At 57.8% G+C, this 17993-nt stretch overlaps 1 protein-coding gene across 1 annotated transcript; it reads right to left on the reverse strand.

The window, feature by feature from the left end:
- Positions 1–4451: 4451 nt before the first annotated feature.
- ADAMTS15 (ADAM metallopeptidase with thrombospondin type 1 motif 15) lies at positions 4452–16929 on the reverse strand. The gene is made up of 8 exons (XM_075172708.1): positions 16006–16929; positions 11506–11638; positions 10658–10825; positions 9943–10226; positions 9486–9663; positions 9191–9372; positions 8408–8583; positions 4452–7981 (listed from the first exon to the last, which is right to left on the reverse strand). The coding sequence occupies exons 1-8, from the start codon at positions 16927–16929 to the stop codon at positions 7201–7203; spliced, it is 2826 nt and encodes a 941-aa protein (XP_075028809.1). The 3' UTR covers positions 4452–7200.
- Between the last annotated feature and the right edge of the window lie 1064 nt (positions 16930–17993).

Raw genomic sequence — 17993 nt, forward strand, 5'->3', positions numbered from 1 at the left:
CCTGGCAGTATCTAAAGATGGATGAAGTCGTGGCCTTTAGTCTCCCTAATTTCACTTAACATCTAGCATGGGGATATTGTTTTTTTTCCCCAGACTCCCTAGGATTTTTTAAGATGCCCAGATAGACCAGGCTTAAATAGACTCAGTCTACTCATCATCTCGCTGCACCTTCCCCTCCATCCCTTGTCCAGATGTCCTTCCCCTACCTCTCACGCCTGTATTTCTATAGCATATGGGGCTGCTTCTGGACAACAGATGTCATCGAGAACACAGAGAACCTTAATTATCTCTGTCATGATGATGTGGTCCCTATAGTGACCATAATTTCGGGAACATGTGTTTCTGCTATCCAGAGCCTGGCCGCCGCACTTTGAAAATATTCCGAACGATATAAAGTTGCAGAAAAGGCCGAAACAGTATATTAGCAAGAAGAAAAAAACCCAAAAAAACCTCTTCTGTGACTTGGGGAGGAATATATTTAGGATATTTTCTCAGCTCTGTACACCCCGAAGGCTTTGATTCAGCCTCGGTGTAAACTTCCAGCATATGTGTGAAGTTGCTTTGCTTACAGGCTGTAGCGAGCGGGGAGGTGCTGAAGTGCCTGCTCAAAATTAAGAACACGCTTAAGGGCTGAGAAAAATGTGCGGTATTTAAGCATGAATAGCAATTAAGCACCGAAACGTGGCCCTGAGTGCCTCGGTGGCTCAGGGACGGAGTGTATTGCTTAGCCAGCTCCGGCCGTGCCCGGTGCTTCGGCCACCTGAAAGCGTCTCATGCTCTGCTGAATCCCTGCGGTCTCTATTTTTGAATTGAGAGCAAAAAGCAGCTGTTACTGCAAATAATTACCCTTACGCCTGGATTACGTACAGTGTTGTTCCTTCCACGACTCCAAAACATTTTTCCTTGAGGGCTTATAATTTCCAGAGCTGTCAATCCGACACCTCTCACCAGCGTTAAATTCATTTACAAGGGGGGAACAAAAAAAAAAAAAAAAAGAAATGCTTTAAAAAATAAATAATCAAGCCACATTAAATAACCATTTGGGAGACCATCCGCCTCCCAGGCTTGCTTGGCTGAACTTGATATTAATTAGGCTAAATCCAAACGCAGCACCTTCCCCAGGAGTCGGCTGGAAAGCTCTCACCGCTCACCCCATGGCTGCAATTTCCAAGGGTTTTACCTAGTTAAGGGTTATAATCTTTAACAGCTGCCTGATTTCCTCAGCTCATTCCTTCGGAGACGCTGATGCCGACGAACGCCGTCTCTCTCCTTCTGTCACCGCGTCTTCGAGGATTATGCATTTATAAGAGCGAAAATACGTGATGGAGACCTCCAAAAAGATAAAATCCCGCTCCTGCCACCGGTCAATAGGGAGGTGGGAGTTTGCTTGCCATAAATCCACGAGGTCTGCTTGCCAGATTAGAGTTGGCCGGACAAATTTGGCACTAAACACATTGTATAATTAGAAAAAAATATTAAAAAAAAAAAAAAAAACACAGCAGAAATGCTTGTGAGAACGTGTCAGTTTGCTGGCTGGGGAGGACAACGGAGGGAAGTTTAGTCTGCTGCAAGGGTCGGCATGGCCGGGGGGTTGGCATCCTGGGTGCTGGAGCTCTTCTCCATCGCCTGGCTGCGGAAAAGCTGCCCGGGCTTTCTGCGAGCGCCTGACCCGGGGTTAGGATCAATGATGCATCCTCAGAGCCGCCGGAGTGGGAAAATGCTCTTTTCTGCTTGGAGAGCAGGTTTTTTCCTGCCAGATTCGGGGAGAGCCGGCCGTAGCCAGCACAGTCTGTCCTCTGCGATCGCAGCCGTCGGCGCCGGGAGAGGTGACGGGGAGAAAAGCGGGGAGAGGGGCCGGGGTCTCTCATCCCTGCTCCGCATCAGCCTTTCATTTTACATCCCCGACCTCACGTGAACGTCCCCGTTTTCCCCGTGCGGCGCGGGGCACGGCAGAGCGCTGCGCTGCCCTTCGCAGTTTATTTTCCACCCCCCAGAAGAGGTTTTCTGCAGGACATGTGTTATCAATTAGGTCCGTTTGTTCAACCTACGTCTGGTTTTGCTTTTGTCTCCTGGCAAAATCCAATAATAATAATAATAATAACAATAATAATAATAATAGCAATAATAATAGCAAGGCAGCATCCCAACCTCAAGGAGTGGATCCGCAGCCACGTCGAAGCGCTCTGGACCAGAAAGACAGCCGAGGCACGTGCACTACCCTCACCCTCGATGCTTTCTCTCCCTGACATTATACATATATATACATATACATATACCGTGGGTTGTTTTTTTTTTTTTTTCATTTTTTTTTCAAGCTTCTCAACTTTCAGCTTCGGACAGATGAAAACAAGCAGATCTGCAGGCGGTCCCAGATGCAGGATGGGGTTTTAGTTTCGTAAAGGCATTTGGTACGCTCGGCCCAAGCCATCTTCAATCCTCGGGCTCAGCGAGGGATGGGTTTGGAGGAAAGCACTCGGTGGTTTGGCTGGAGCACCGCAGGACCTTCTTTCTCAGCAAATCCCCTTGCATATTAAATCATTTAGAGAGTTTAGCACTTGCTATAGGTGTTGCCGCAAGAGCTTAGGAGGCTGGAGGTCTCAATGTCCCATCATGAACACTAGCCGTGCCTCGTGCTACTATGCCACGGGGGTAGATTCAGTTTTCATGCCATTTTTACTACTTAAGATGTAAGGAAAGGTGCAGAGGTGGGAGCAGAGGTTTGTCTAATCCAGCATCTTTCTCCAAAGCAGATGCCTGGGGAAGCGCCCAAGAAAAGGGCAAAGAAAGTGGTTGGAAGGCTAAAATAACCGGGGGAACTAAATGCTTGTTCTAGCAGAGGACGCGGGTAGGTCTTTTCTTTTTTGGTAGGGTGGGTTTTTTTGTAGTTTTTTTTTCTTTTACACAAAATCCCGCAGTGCTCTCCATTTGCCAAAGCCAAACAGGAAAATAAAATGCTACCAGCGGGGCATTTCAGAAATACTCCCTGTGCCTCTCCCAGGGTGTAAGTCACTGCTGGGAGCCTGCAGCTTTGCTGGGAGCTTGATGGGGACTCCTGGGCACGACTCCTTGGCCTAAGGGAATGAGTCTCATGCCCATCGGTTTGCCACTTTCAATTCCCTGGCTGGTTTTAACCCCATTTTAACCACAGCAAAGCTGAGGTTTCAAAGCTACAGGTTTCCTTCGCGTTTAGCAGAGCTAGAGGATGCAGGTGAAGATGCGTCAGTGTCCCCTGAAGGGAAAAGCAGCCAGCTCAGCCTTTTATTAGAGATCAGAGAATCCAAAGAAAACAAATTCACAATGAAGGGAAGCAAAACACAAAATCTTTCAGTGTCAGAGAACTAGCAAGCCCGAGAGCCGTCGGTGACAGCATCTCACGAGGCTGGGAAAAGCTACCCCCTTCCCCTTGGACGCAGCATATGATGCTCTGCATCATTTCTCCTTCCCCCGGGAGCCTATTCCTGCGGCTTCAGGCTTGATACGGATGCGGGACATCACCTCTGTCACCCGCCTGGTGCCGGGTGTCGGTGTTTGGCTCAGCCCCATTAAGTCACCGCCGGCTTTGCTGCGGCAAAGCACCCTGAGCAAACAGAGCACGACTTGGCTGAACACCAGCCTTCCCTTTGAGCGGGTGTTTCTGGCATCGGCGCTCGGTTTCTTCCTTCCTTACCAGGTCAATACTCGGGGCTTGTGTGGTTTTTTGTCTCTCTGGGTGATTTTTAAGGGCACCTGGTTAAAAGCGTGGCTGTTACCTGGTGCTGGAGGAGCAAGGCGTTGGTTTTAACTTAGGTTTCTGCCCCTGAACAGATACTCGAGGGGAAAGCTATGGCACGAGGTATTGCGCCGGGTGGAAATCTCCCTCTCTGTTCCTAATAAGCTCCTTGCAGCTGGACTCTTTGCAGCGTGGGATATATTTGGGCTGAAACTGAACTTTCTTATGGGGAGAGGTGCAGGCAATCAATCCTTTATTTCCCTGGAGGAGCCGGCGCGGGGGAAGGTGCTTGGTCGGGTCTGTCGTGTTTGTTTCTTTATGGTAATGAAAAGCAAAGCGAGCTTGCCCCCCGATAAAACACATTAAATTTGCCAAACCATTACAACATAGCAGGGAAAAAAATTGCGTTTGCTGGGGAAAATAAAATACCAGGCACTCTGTTGAGAGCCGGAGGGGGTGACATTAGGCATCCCATTAAAAGGCAGGACGTTATCTCACCGTTGGCCCCGATGTAACCGGGAAAGAGGGCTCTGACTCAGGGAGGGCGTGCTGGGAATCGGCAGGAGGAATGCCGTGCCATTTTCCGGGCACCTGGCAACCCCGCAGCCGCGCCGGGTCGGCTCAGTTGTAAAGCTAACCTCGCTTTTCCTGGACGATCCAAAGGTGATGCGAAAAGGGGCTGTGACTGAGGCTTCGTCCGCATACGGAGCGGATGACTCGGGAATAGCACGTCGGGAAAGGATGGTCCCGGGGTTGTTCCAGGATGTGAGAGCGTTGTTCCAGTTTACATTAATCCGTTTAACTCTATATTGCTGTTATCCTGACAAAAGAATATCCTGATTTCAGGCTAAAGCAAACCAGCCTCATGCATTTAACGCCCCGGTGCAGGGGAGCCCCGGGGCTTGCAGGGACTAATCCACCACTGGGCTCCTTCAGGCTGGGGTTTTTTTTTTTGCCAATAACAAATCCTGTAGCAGAAGCAAGTCAGAATAAACCCGTTAGGCTTTCAAAGTTGGTTTTTTTTTTCTTCAATTAATGAGTTGAGGCTTCAAAGAGGGATCGCAGTAAGACAAGAAATGCTCTGCAGCCACCAACGAAATGACGTAGGCATCCCCCGGAGAACCAGGTGTAACTTTAAATACGATTTTATTTCAGGTTTGCTATTGACGCACAAACAGCAGAGATCGATGTTTAGTATACATGGTATACACAAAGCAGCCAGTACGATCGGCATCTCCGTCCTTTTGCTGCACACTCGGCAAAAGAACCGCACAGAAGAAATCCCTCCCGCCCCATCCTCCCCCCGCCTCCGCCGTCAGCGAGGGTGACGATTTCTCGGTGGCTTGGAAACCATCTGTTGGATGGCAAGACACAAAAGGGGAGCTCCTCGGAGCTCTGTCCCCAAAGGAAAGCGCGACGGGCTCGGTTACGCAGGGAAACCCTCCAAAAATGGATGATACGTTCATGGGAATGGAGACCTGGAAGGGATTTCCTAGAACATTAAGTCCCGTCCCCTGCTGTGCAGAGCAACCACAACATCTGCTCCTGGCTCTATCGAGCAGCGTGGAGACCCAAAATATTATTGTGTTCAAAAAGGGATTACATAAATCCGGGGAGGATGGGTCTACAAACATTGTCACGAGGGGTTCGCGAAGCTGGTGGAAAGGTCTAGCAAGGAAATCCTTGTGCTACCGCTGTCCTCTTTCTTGTGATCTTTCTCACCTTGCCCACAGCTGGAGACCTTTTGGAGCAGACCAAAGGGCACAAGGAGTTTCCACGCTATATCTGCATGGGACCGAGCGAGCAAGGTAGGCTCCGAGCCTCTAGTAGTTGAGACAGCATCTTCTGCCTACCCATAATCTGTGTATCGGCCCTGTTGTCCCTTGCTGCTGATCCCAATAACGGCATAGCTCGACCCAGAGACCCCGGCTTGCTCACAGTCCCAGCTAATTGATTAAGAGGCACCTTCATCAGTGGAAAAGCAAAAAGTGAAATGGTCCCTGATGGTAGGATCTGAGCAAGAGACCTAAACGATGCGTTAAAGGGTCGTTGGGAAGAGGGCTCCGACCACAACGGGAACGATGCTACAGAACCATCAGAGGTGCAGGATAAACCCTTGCACAAAACTCTGGAAGGGGAAGCTGGTTGTAGATGCTCTGCAGCAGCAAGAGGTTCAATCCCCGCACACCTGAACCCCGCTGAGCCCCTTTTCCCCCAGGAAAACCCAAGACCCGAATTTATCTCCCACTCCGCAGCTCAAAAGCGATGCCGGGGATGTCGCCCCAGCTCCGCCAGCTCTGCCAGAGTTCAGCTCAGGGTATCTCAGGGGGGCAAAGGAAAGATAACCCAACCTGGCCCAAAGGTTGGAGGGCAGAGGGTGGTGGGATGTCTGGGCACGGCGTACTGGTCCCATGAAGCAGCGAGCACCATTTCCAGAGCGGAGTCAAGTACCGGCGACTGGCGGGGCTGCGTCTGACCCCGTACGGCACCGCGCCGCGGTACTACAGTACAGTTGCTTGTTGTTTTTTTTGGAATGACAGCTCAGATCTCAGGTCCGTAGTGATCCCTTTTAGCCCTGAAAAACTTCAGGCGGGCGGTTTACAACCTGCCCTGAACCGGGGTGTAAGGGAGCATCCAGCTACGCGCTGGATGCTGACACAGCCCCATCCCAAAGCACCATAGGAAAACCTCAGCCGGGTGAGAGAGCCCACTGGGAATAACGCCGTCCCTCCTACGCAAGGTTTACATCCATCGGGGTGAGGAGGAAGGAGGTTAAAACAAAAAATACAGAGTTAAGCACCATAAAATCTACACTGGTCAGGTCATAAACATGAGGAGAAAATGAAAATAAAGCCTCCACCTTCCAGCCTGGCCCAGGGATGCTGCTGGGGCTCTCTGGACCACCCGGGCTGCAAAGTCATCACCAGCGAGCCCTGGAGGCATCAGTCCCTATGAGCCCCGGCACCTCGTTGCACCGGTGGTTGAACAGCATCATTTGCCGTCGTTGCATTGGTAAATCCTTTTGGTCCCATTTAGCACGAGTGTTGGGGGAGTGCGGGGAGGGGGGAGGTAGGCTTGGCCCTGGGAAGACGGGGGAGGCTTCGACTGTGCAATTTAGGGGCATCCCCCTGCCTGTCCTCGGATCCATCCCGGGCAGCGATCCCCCTCGTTTCCATCCGTCCCCCCCCCCGACTCCCAGCCTCCGCCGGTGGGTTTCCGCGTCGTTCGGCGGCTTCGAGGTAGATGTTCATTCCCGCTCTGTCTCCGAGCGACCTGGTCGGTAAAATCCCTCTCTTCCAGGTGTGGGGGGTGTGCGTGCTCTGTCCCCACATCCAGGTCCCTTTTTTTCCCCCATTTTTTCTTTTTTTTTTTTTGCCCCCTGTTTGATATGTGCTATGGACATCTCCCCCTTTCCCAAGCCCTGGCTGCAGCTCGGCCGCATCCAGCCAGGGGAACACCATGCCCTTCCTCGCAGACACCCCTTGACCCGCTCAACACGGCCTCAAGGTGCAAAAATCCAGCTCCTGCGGCTTCCTCCGAAAATTGCAACTCTCCCGGGGCAGCAAGCGCCCGGTTGGGACCAAGCACTTCAGCGCCCGTCTCTTGAAACCCCGACCGCAGCTCTTGGAGCAGGGAGACCAAGGTCCAGCTTCCCACGCCGGGCAGGGCTCCCCGCACAGCCGGACATCGGCCGGCCGCTGTGCCGCATCGCATTCGGCGGCCGGTTGGCCGTAGGAGTCACGACAAGCCACCGAACGCTTCTGCAACCCATCGCCGCAGGTGACGGAGCAAGCCTCCCAACCGCCCGCCGCCCACTTGTAGGAGGGACGCTTGTAGCTCGGTCTCCCACCGTCCAAGCGGTTGGACAGGCTGAGGACGCTGTTGTTGAGGTCCGGTGGAGTCTTGCCCTCCTTCTTGTAGGAGGACTTGTCCTCCTTGCTCTCCTTGGGGAGGTAGAAGGAGTAGCGTACCCGAGGAGGGGTCATCTTCCCCACGGAGAGCACCTCCAAAGTCAGGGGTTCCTGGATGGGCTTGAAGGCTTGGAGGCTCTCGACGGCAGTGCCGGTGCCGCTGTACCGCAGGACGCTGCCCTTCACCATCAGGTCCCTCTCCACGGCCGAGACGATGAAGTGGCCGTTCAGCAGGTACTTGCCCTGCCCGTTCTTCAGCGCCAAGTAGTTGTCGTCGCTGATCAGCCCTTTGTAGCCCCGCTGCCTGATGTCGATGTTGGAGGCGCCCGCGGGGATGACCACCACGAAGTTGTAGCCGTGCCTGGAAGAGAAGAGCAGGCAGGGCAGGCCGTCAGGCAGGGGACATCCCGCGACCTCAAAGCTCTGCAGCTACAGCCTGAGACCTTCCCACCCCTGCGGTTATCTCCTCCTTCCCCTGAAGATCACTTTGGATCTCTTCGGTATGCTGAGTTTCATCTAGGCTGAGGTCACCCAGATATGAGAAGATGCTTCAGCTCCTCTGGCTCAACGGTACGGATGTACCGGAGATAACCCCATCAAGCAGAAGCCAATAGCACGTTAAATGTGTCCTGCTTCTCCTTCAGAGCTAGCCCAGGTCTCCACACAGTGATGTACAATAGCAGCAGGGTGGACATAGCCCCCGTCACCATCTCCACCACTTTCCTGCGTCCACCCCAAAAAGCAGAGCTGGGAGAGGGGGAAGCACACGCAGTCCCCTAACACTTACATGGGTTTGGTGAACAAGCCCGAGACCTTCTTGCAGCTTTTGTTGTCTCCTCCGCAGACGCTGCATTTGTCGAACTTCTTCTTGGAGCCCAGCTTCCCGTCGCAGCCCGCTTTGATGCATTTGCCCTGGACGCAGACCGAGGTGGAGTCTGGGGAGCAAGGGGTGCCGTCCACAACCTGCACGAGGGTGAGCAAAACAAGCCGCTGCATTTCCCTGTGCCACCCCACAAACCCTCCTGACTGCGGCCATCCGACCCGGGGCTACCCGAATCCATCCAACGGGTCCTGAGGAGATGCTAGCAGGCACCTCCTTTGCTCACGCTCTGCTTTGCAGTCAGGCTTTTTAGGGTCTCTGAGAAGAGCCGGATGGGACTATATGCCTTTTGTGCTGCATCTACATAATTTTCTGCCTTTTCTGTTGCATCGGTGGAAAAGGGAAGAGGCTGCATTGGGGAGACAGCTAACACCGCCCCGCTCAGTCCCACGTCTGGCCGCCTGCCCTGTCCGGCACGTGCATCGCTTCCCCAGCATCCTAATTATCATCTTCTATTTCAGGACTATGGGCATATCCCTGAGGCACCTTTACAAACCCAGAGGAAGACCACAGACCAACTCCAGCTCTGAAATAAATAAGCGGACACGTACGTGCTGATTCCTACCAGCCTGGTGGATTCTCCTCCTTTACAACCTCATCTAACACCAGCTGCCCCCCAGACAAGGAAAATGCATTTATTTCCAGGCGCACTGGAGTCATCTGCAGCCCAGACGCTGCCCCCTCACCAACCTTGGGTGCCAGCACGTAGAAGTAGCCGGTGCCGTTAGCCCGACAGATGAGCTTGCATTTATCCCGTGGCGAGACGCCGGAGTATTTGGGGACCCAGGAGATGGAGGCGGTGAGGCGGTTGGTGCTGTGGCTGTAGCCGTTGAAAGCCTCACACTGCTCTTCACGGAAGCTCTTCCCCGGCACTGGAAAAAATGGGGATGTGCATGGGATTGGGGACCAGCCTGGAGCTCCCACGCCTGTTTTCAGGGTTATAGATCACGCACACAACCACGAGCAAGCTGAGCTCCAGCCTTACCTGCAGCAGAGCAGGGGTCCAGGTTGCAGGAGCGGTACTTGACGCGGACGCCCTCGCAGTAGGAGCCCCCGTTGGCAGGCACCGGGTCGGTGCACTCCCGCTTGGCCAGCTGCACCCCACCGCCGCACGTCCGCGAGCACTGCCCGTAAGGCGCCCACTTCGCCCAGCCGCCGTCCACCTGCGGGGATGTGGCAGGGTGAGATGCTTCATCCCCTTCACCGCCAGCTCCATCCCGGCTCTCCGGGCTCAGAGCCATCCCTTCGCAAGCAAAACCTCTGCCGGCTGCCCCCAAACCAGCCCGGGGCTGGATGGAGCGGAGTAGCAGCACCCAAGGGACCTCCATCTCTTTTCACATCAGCGTCCCCGGCACCAGGAGGTGGGGGACTGCTCAGCCAGCACCCATGCAAAAACTCCGGGTGACCCCATGTTTTTTGGGGCTCACGGCGCAGGTACTCACCCTGTACTTACTGATGTTATGCCTCTCAACGCAGGCACCCTTCAGGCAGAATCGCCCCTCGCCGCAGCCCGTGCCGTCCGCCCAGGGGAAGTGACGGGTCTGGCAAACGATCTGCCCGCGCGCCTTGCCCGTGCACCAGAGCTTGGCGCAGTACTGCATGTACGGGCAGGGCTTGGAGCCCACGCCGAAGGCCAGCTCGCACTGTTGGTTCAGGCTGTAGCTCGTCCCCGGCAGGTCTTCGGGAAGCGGGATGGGTTTGGCAGGCTGGTCCAGCAAGCAGTCTCCTGCGGGAGTGGGGATGGGGGGGTCTACCGGGTCCTCAAGGGGTTGTATGGGGAGGGAGAGCATCACTGCGGGGAGGTGAGGGATGGCTGCCGGTGATTTGGCCAAAGCTATCCCAGCCGTACGCTGCCAGCGGGACCGGGTGCTACCCCAGGGATGCCCTCGAGGTCAGCTGCATCCCAGACCCAAGTGACTCCATCTCTTGGTGACGCCGGGTAGAGCCGTGCTGGCAGCCTCAGAGCAGACGTCTGGGGGCACCCCGGCACTGAGGAAGCCCGGCCAATGCAGAAACGCTGCCAAACCCCCGTTTCCTTCTAACTTTCTTTGCAGAGGAGGGAGAAGAGTTGCTCTACAGCCCATCAGCCTCTCCCAGTAACCAGCCCCATGGGGCAATGGACCCAGGTAAGAGGGCGAGGGGCGCAGGAGGGCTCACCGTGGCCGCTGTCGAGGAAGTCGGTGATGATGGCAGCGCTGCAGGCTGACCAGGGGTTGGCACGGTCGATTTGGATGAGGGTGGGGGACATCATGTGGTTGGTCTTCAGCCGGCCGAAGACCTCCTCGCAGGCCTTCACGTTGTCGTGGGGCATGTTAAAGACGTGGCCTGGGGAGAGGGATAAGGGGGGGCAGCATGAATAACCCCACTTGGCACGCAGAGTAGGGCCCCCACAGCTTCTTGCAATGGGGGAAACTGAGGCACGGAGCGGGACAGACCCTTGCAAGGATTGCAATGGCTGTGGACAGCCCAGGAGACACCTGGGGAAGGACGATGCTCGTGCACGCCCTGGCTCAGACAGCACGCAGGCACCGGGAGCTCGCAGGACCGGCACACACGAGCCACCCTGCCGGCAGCGGCCCCGAGCCAGCGAGCTTTCCGGCACTCTGTCCCGGCTGCTTCGTGCATGTGGAAAGCACATGGGAAAGGAAGGGCAAGGGAAATTGCAAAGAGAAGGAGACTTCAGCGCTTGCCCCCCCTCCCTCCTCCTCCTCCTGCCGAGCATCGCAAGTGTCTCCGGAGGTAGGTGTGCCCTCCGCCTGTTATTTCAGGACTCCTGAATCCTGGAAACCCAGCCGAGGTAGCAATCACAACAGCAAAGCCTTTTGCTTTCTCAGCAGCTCTTTCCCACCCCGACTCAGGGGGGGTCTCGTGCCCCGAGGTGGAGTTTCCCTGTCACCAGATGCCGGTTATTGTCTGATCTTCCGGAGGCTGAAAGCAGGGTTATTTTGAACCTCACCATCTCCTGGCATTCCTCCCGAGAGGATGAGGAGAGCGGGGAGCCTTACCCAGCTCGTGGGCGGTGGTGAAAGCCGAGGGCAGCCCGTCGTCCTCGATGACGGAGCAGCTGCGCTTGGGGTCGCACATGGTGCCCACGTCCGCCATCCCCAGCGTGTCGCAGGTGGTGGCACCGCACAGGTCCTACGAGGCAGCACGGAGGCAAGGGGTTAGTCCCGGGGCCAGCACGGGCATCACGGTTCCCCATCCCCACCCCATTCCCGGTACCCCACGGGGAGCTGATCCCAGGCTGCTGGGGGGAGGCAGCCCAAAGGGATGGGGAACGCACCAGGCTGCGGAGGCAGGAAACCTCACCCTGACCCGGACCAGATGTGTTTGCATTTAACCTTGGCATCGGGGATGCTTTTTGTGTGTAGCATCCTTCCATGCCTCCAGCGACAGCTTTTCCCACCCGAACGGCTCCTGTGGCCAGGGTGGAGCTGGTTTCGGCACAGAGGAGCCAGCCTGGCTCCGTTCTTCAGTGCGAGCTCAAGGACCGGACCCAGGCGGGTGGAAGGGAAGGCACCTGGCCTTGGGCTCACAGCCGAGCCGTTTCTCAACCTCATTCCGCAACTTCTTCTTAGGAACAAGAAGGCCATGGACTGGGTCCAGAGGTTCCCAAGGCCAAGGGAAGTGCTCCTGTCTCTCCAAGACACTTCGCAGCCGTCCCTCGAGGAGCAACCAAGGCCAGCGGATTGAAGGAGGAACCAGCCCAGCCTTCCATCCCCAACACAAGGACTGCTGAACCCCACATAGACTCAGCCAGGACAGAGGATGGGAAGGGTCCCCATCGTAGGTGGATCTGCCCTTCTTTGGGATCCAAAGGCACTCGTGCAAATAAAAAGTCTCCGTTTGAAGACGCACTGCTGCTCCAGCCGAGCGATAGCCTTGTCCTCGGATGCCCCCTTCCCCTGCTGGGGTCTCTCGGTGGCTTGGAAGGGCTGGAGCATCGTCCCCATCCCTCGGTGCCATCCCAGCCGGGCTGGGAGCTGCAGGGGGCAGGGAGCAGCTTTCCACATGAAAAGAAAACGTAAGGGACTCGCCGGGCGCTCCCATGCTATAAATAAGCGTGATTCATGCTCAGCGCTCGCCCAGCCAAAGCGCCTGGGTTGCTCGAAATCTCGCATGAGCGGCTCTGCCAACATTTCCAGCGAGGTTTCCAAGCTGAAGGCATTCCCACGCAGGCAGGTTCAGCTGTGGGTAAATAACAATCCCCACGACTTCAGAGAGCCCCGGCCAGGGCTGAGATGGCTTTAACAGGAGACCTGTGGCTACGAAGTCCGGAGGCACAGACAAGACCGTGATCTCCGGAGAGGTGAAACGCCTGGGTTTATCGCGGCTGGTGGAAAACCCCGTCGTACAACCAGGTTCAGCTCTCTGCTCTGCAACAGTTTTCCTTGTCGGCTGCGACCCTGCCGCATCCCTCATCCCACCGGGCATCGATGCAGGTAGCAACCCCGCATCCCCGGTGGCAGGGCCACCACCGGCCAGCGCAGGGTGACTAAATGGGGCTGGCAAGCCCCAGCGCAGTATCCCCTGTCCCAAAATGCCACCAAGAGCCAGTGTCATCGCCACGCTGAGCTAACCCAGGGATGCAGCTTGCCCAAACCCCCCCTGCCCGTGCTCTCCCCTGTGGCAGTCCCAGCGCTGGGGGTTTGGAGGTGAAGGTGGGACTCGGGGGGGACGACACAGCATCGCGGGGAAGAGGCGGCCGCTCGCAGCTCCCCGCTCGCTGCTCTTTGAAGATTTGCCGTTGCCTCGCTGGCACAACGAGCTTTTGGCTCCCGGCCCAACACCTGCACTGACACACTGACCCACTTCTTGCTCTCAACCTCGCCGGCCGGCTGCGGAGATACACGAACGAGCAGCTCTTAACAGAGTTTTCCTAACCCCCAGCCACAGCCTCCTAGGGACAGCCCGCTTTGAAAGGCTGGGCAGCATCCCTGGGCTCTAATGAGGGGTCCTGACCCCCCCAAAACCCCTCCTCCAGGGTGCAGCCTGCTCAGGAGGGAAGGCAGCGCAAGGATGGAGCTAAGGAGGGGAGGAGAGAGAAATGCGAGAGGTGGGAAAGCGGCATGCAAAGGGCCAGCTCTGCCTTTGCACGGTGTGCTCACCATCACCGATATCCCCCGCTGCCAGCCCAAATAAAGGGAGGACACCCGATGTCCCTTGCACCACGCCGAGGGGCTGCAAGCAACCTGCCTGATGCACCATCAGGGCTCTCCTGCCAGCCTGACCTTCATCTGTGGGCACTTCTTCATCCCCTTGTCAACTTCTCGAGATGTTCTGCAGGTCAGTTGGGGAGGATCCTTATGGCTATTGCACTAATTCGCCTACTCAGACATCAGGTCATATGCATTCTCCCAACTGCAGAGGCTTCCCATGCGTGTCCAAAGCAACCCCGAAAAGCTGAGCCTTGAGCTACAGAGTGTGGGTTTCCAAATTCCCCCGTGACATCTGCTGCACGCTAGGCTACAGCCAGATGTTCCTTGGTGCGACGTCCCTTTGGTTTTACAGCAGGCCAAAGATGTTCAGCAAACCTTTGCTGGTGGGACGTCAAGGTTCAGGATGGGTGGGAAGCTTGGCCGAGCCCTTTGCCGTGGTGTGCGATGCTGTTTCCAAGGATGCTCTGCAGGACCCTCCAACAAGCACCGGCTCAGGTAGGAAGGTGAAGGTCCCACGGCTGTGGTTGCTGGCAGATCTGCACCCACCAACGGAACGAGACCGAGTTCCCCAAAGGCAAATCCGCAATCCAGCACGACCGATGTCGGGAGGGAGCAAAGCCGAGCGGGAGAGGCCAGCCCCATTCATCAGCAACTCGTTGACACAACTGGAAACTGCCTATCAACCATGCTTGAGATGAAATTTAAGTCGGGGGCTTATGTAACAGCTTTTTGGCAAGGAGATAAGCTCCGGGGTGTCAGGGGACCACTGATGGATGCACTCAAGGAAGGCAGATGTCTCCTCGATCGTGTGCCTTTGCACCGAGCTTGCTTTGGGATTTTGGGAATGGATGGTTTAGCAATGTGTAAAAAATGCAGCCCGGCCGTGATCCGCAGCTTTTGAATCTCTGGGACCGAATCCATCCCATGTGCAGCTCCGGTGACCTCACCGGGTTTCCACCAGAGATGGAGCTGGCTTGTCCCCGCAGGGGTGTCAGCAGGCTTCCTCCTCTTTGCAGCCGCCCCGTGCAGGCAGGAGCTGCTCCAGCAGGCTGGGGTTCAACCCTGCCTGTGCTCCGGCAGGATTTACAGCCGGCCGGAGGACACGGCCCCTGCCCGGGGCGGGGGGACAGGGAGGAAGGGCGGGATGAAGTCTCACACGCCCTGCACAGCATCGTTCCTGCTCCAGGCCATCATCAGCCCACGCTGACCCCAGGCTAGGGGCGGCTGAACCGAGCTGGATGCTCTATCCTTCCCACCCACCAGTGCTTGACCTGGAAAGATGTTTTGGGAATGGTCTCTCGGCTGTTGAGGGGAGTTCCCGACCTGTCCTAATCCAAAGACATCTGGGCAGGGACGGGGGAAGGAGAAAACACAAGTTGGTAAAACGGGACAGTCCCCTTCAAGCTGGGCTCATCCTTCTCCCCTCCCATTAACAATTTGGGGGTGCGGGCTGTAACATCCCAGCCAGGCACGGCACCGACGTCAACGCTGAGACAGGACCCCAGGGAAAAGGAGAAGCATTTTGGGGGAGGCTCTGGCAGCAGTGTCACCGCTTCGGTGTCACCCAGTTTATCAGGATGGGAGGATAGAGAGCTCATCCTCATCCTGGCGCAGCAATCACCCCGCACCCCGCGAGCAAAAGGCAGCAGGGCAAAGCCCCTCTCCCACCGCAGGGATGCGGCCAGCTCACGGCAGCGGTGGGGGAGAGTCTGGCTTCCCCCCGCCAAAAAAAAAGGGCTGCAAGCCCTGGCTGTATCTCTGGTGCTTTTCTTCCAGCCCTGAACTGGGTCCACGCGGAGCAGCCAGCGCGCGGAGGAGAGCTCCAGGTTCTCAGGAGGACCATGAGTCAGAGGAAGCGGGGAGAGGTTTTTTTCTTGGCAGGTGGCACGGTGAGCTGTTCCCAGCCGGGGAGGGGGAAGCGGGGCCACGCTCCTCCTCTTCTGGGCTCGGACCCCACGTTTTGGGGTGGCGGCCGCTGTGTGCCGGAGCTGCCGGGCACCGGCTGCCGAGGCTCCTGCCAGCAGGCAAGGGATGGAGCGGCAGGTTTCTGCCCGTGGGGACAATCTGCCTTTGCAAACCTCCTGGCCTCGCTCACCCCCCTGGCAGGGCTCTCTCTGGGCTAAAAACCTGCCCAGAGGACAGCTCGAGGAGGCTTGCTCCACACCTCTGCTCCCCCCGCCCCGGCATCTGAGGGTGGAGGGTCCCTTGGGAAAGGGGGATCGGCCACAAGTGCCGCCTCCTCCAGCGGGCACCAGAGGTAGGGCGCAGGTGGCAGGAGGCCTTAGCACGGTGCAGGGCTCCTTGAAATCGGGGACAGCCCCTCTGGGTCATCCCCCCTGCACCCACCTGCTTGGTGAAGAGGATGGCGGTGTCCCAGTACTCGGGGTGCTTGTCGCTGACCTTGTTCCACTTCTTCTGCCAGGCGCAGAAGTTGCGGAGGGTGAGGGCGGCGTTGCCGGTGACCTTGGGCCCCTTGTCATCCTGCCCGATGAGGAGGAACTTGACGACGGAGATCTGGATGGGGTTACGGATGCTGGGATGCTTGTAGAGACGGGCGGCCGTGGCCATCAGGGTGAGCAGGTAGTGCTGGAGGTCGTCCCCGTGGAACTTCACCATCGACTCGTCGGCCACCACCAAGGTCTCCACGTAACGCGGGACCGAGGCGAAGCGCTTGGCCCGACCCCCTTTACCCCCGCCACGTCCCCGGTACTTGTCCAGCGCCTGTAACACCCCGGGGGTGAGCCCGGAGCCCACGGCACAGCGGGATGCTCCGGCCCCGACGGGGCGGCCGGGGCTGCGGCGCTGCAGGCGGTGGGCTCCCCCGGCCGCCCCCCCCGCCAGCGGGCTGATGATGTACTCGGCCCCGCGGTAGCCGAAAACCCCCCGGAGCCCCCCGCAAAGGCTGAGGGCGGCGAAAGATTCTCGATCGGCGTTGACATCCCCCGAATAAAAGCAGTGGCGGAGACCGGGAAGGGGGCGGGCGGCGCCGGGCGCGACCCCCAGGTAGTGGGCGGCGAAGGCGGGCGCGATGAAGTGGGCGTCGGGGGAGAGATGGAGGTAGAAATCCTCCCCGAAAGCCGAGAGCTGGAAAACCACCGCTTGCTCTCCCCGGGGGGGCTCGGCGGGACCCCGCCTGAAGTAAGGTCGCCCGTTGATGTCGGGGTCCAGGCGGAGGGGGGTGACCACCTCGGTGTCCCCCGGGGGACCCCCCGAGGGCAGGCTCAGCCCCGGGACCCCCAGCAGCAGCAGCAGCGGCAGCAACGGCAGCATCGTCCCGGCGGGGCTCAGGCCGGCGGCATCGGGGTTTGGGGGAGGCGAGGAGGGGGGGGGGGAGAAAGCAGGACCCGGCCCCCCCCTTCCTCCCTCCCTCCTCCTCCTCCTCCTCCTCTCTCTTCCTCCCTTTTCCCAAAACTCGGCGGAGGCTGGAGGGGAGCGGAGCGGCCGTGCGAGCCGCCTGCCCCGCCGCTACCTGCCTTGTGGGGCGCATGGGGTTTATATACGGCGGGATCGGGGAGAGGGGGGAGCGGGGCGCGGCTTGGCCCCGCCGCCCAGCCACTCCGGTGCGGGGGGCCGGGAGCGGCGGAGCGGAGCGGGGCCGGCGGAGGAGCGGGGCCGGGAGAGCCGCGCTCCGCCCGGGGCTGCCACCGCCTCCCCGGAGCGGGGACGGGGCGGGGGGGACACCCCCTTCACTTGTATTCTTGCAGCGGAGAAGGGGACCCTGCAGCCCCCCAGGGATGCTCCCGGCTGCCGGGCTCCCTCCTGCCGCTCTCCGGTGGGGCTGGGTCCTGCTCTAAGAGAAGGAGCTCCGTGGCACCGGTGTGGGGGGGGTAAATCCACGAAGATGGGGGTGCTGAGGGGGGTCTCGGGTTGGGGCAGGGGTGTGCAGTGAAAATGAAAAGTCCCCGGCTCCCCGCTGGTATTTGGGACAGTTCAGCAGAGTGGGGGACCTGCTATTTGGCAGCGGAGGGTTTAGCTCTCAGACTTCTTCACGAAGATCTAAATCTGTTTTTCACAGCCCAGGTGAGTCTAGCACTGAGATCCGGGCTGTGTCCCTCCACGCATCTCCAGACCCGCCACCCCGACGGCCCCACCTTCTGTGCCTCCAGGCCCGGGGTACCCCACTGCTCGTCTCCCCAGGGGACCAGCTTTCGGTGCATCCCCCGCTACCCTACCCCAGCCCCATTCAGTGGCTCCAGCCAAGGGGCAAAGGGGCCATTTCCACTTGTCAGAAAGAGCTCAGCCTCCCTGCATCCCCAGGGAGCACTCACTAAGTGTCAATACCCATGATGTCCTCTCCTCTGGACCCCGGGACACACTATATGGAGTATACGGGA

The sequence above is a fragment of the Calonectris borealis genome, chromosome 24 (assembly GCF_964195595.1).
Source record: "Calonectris borealis chromosome 24, bCalBor7.hap1.2, whole genome shotgun sequence".
NCBI classification, from domain to species: domain Eukaryota; kingdom Metazoa; phylum Chordata; class Aves; order Procellariiformes; family Procellariidae; genus Calonectris; species Calonectris borealis.

Bases quoted from the DNA above. Each gene is read 5' to 3' on its own strand.
- ADAMTS15 (XM_075172708.1), bottom strand. From the start codon at position 16,929: ATGCTGCCGTTGCTGCCGCTGCTGCTGCTGCTGGGGGTCCCGGGGCTG. The intron at 10,826-11,505 runs GTAAGGCTCCCC...CCCTCTCCCCAG, and splicing joins CACCACCGCCCACGAGCTGG to GCCACGTCTTTAACATGCCC. The intron at 9,664-9,942 runs GTGAGTACCTGC...ACATCCCCGCAG, and splicing joins ATAACATCAGTAAGTACAGG to GTGGACGGCGGCTGGGCGAA.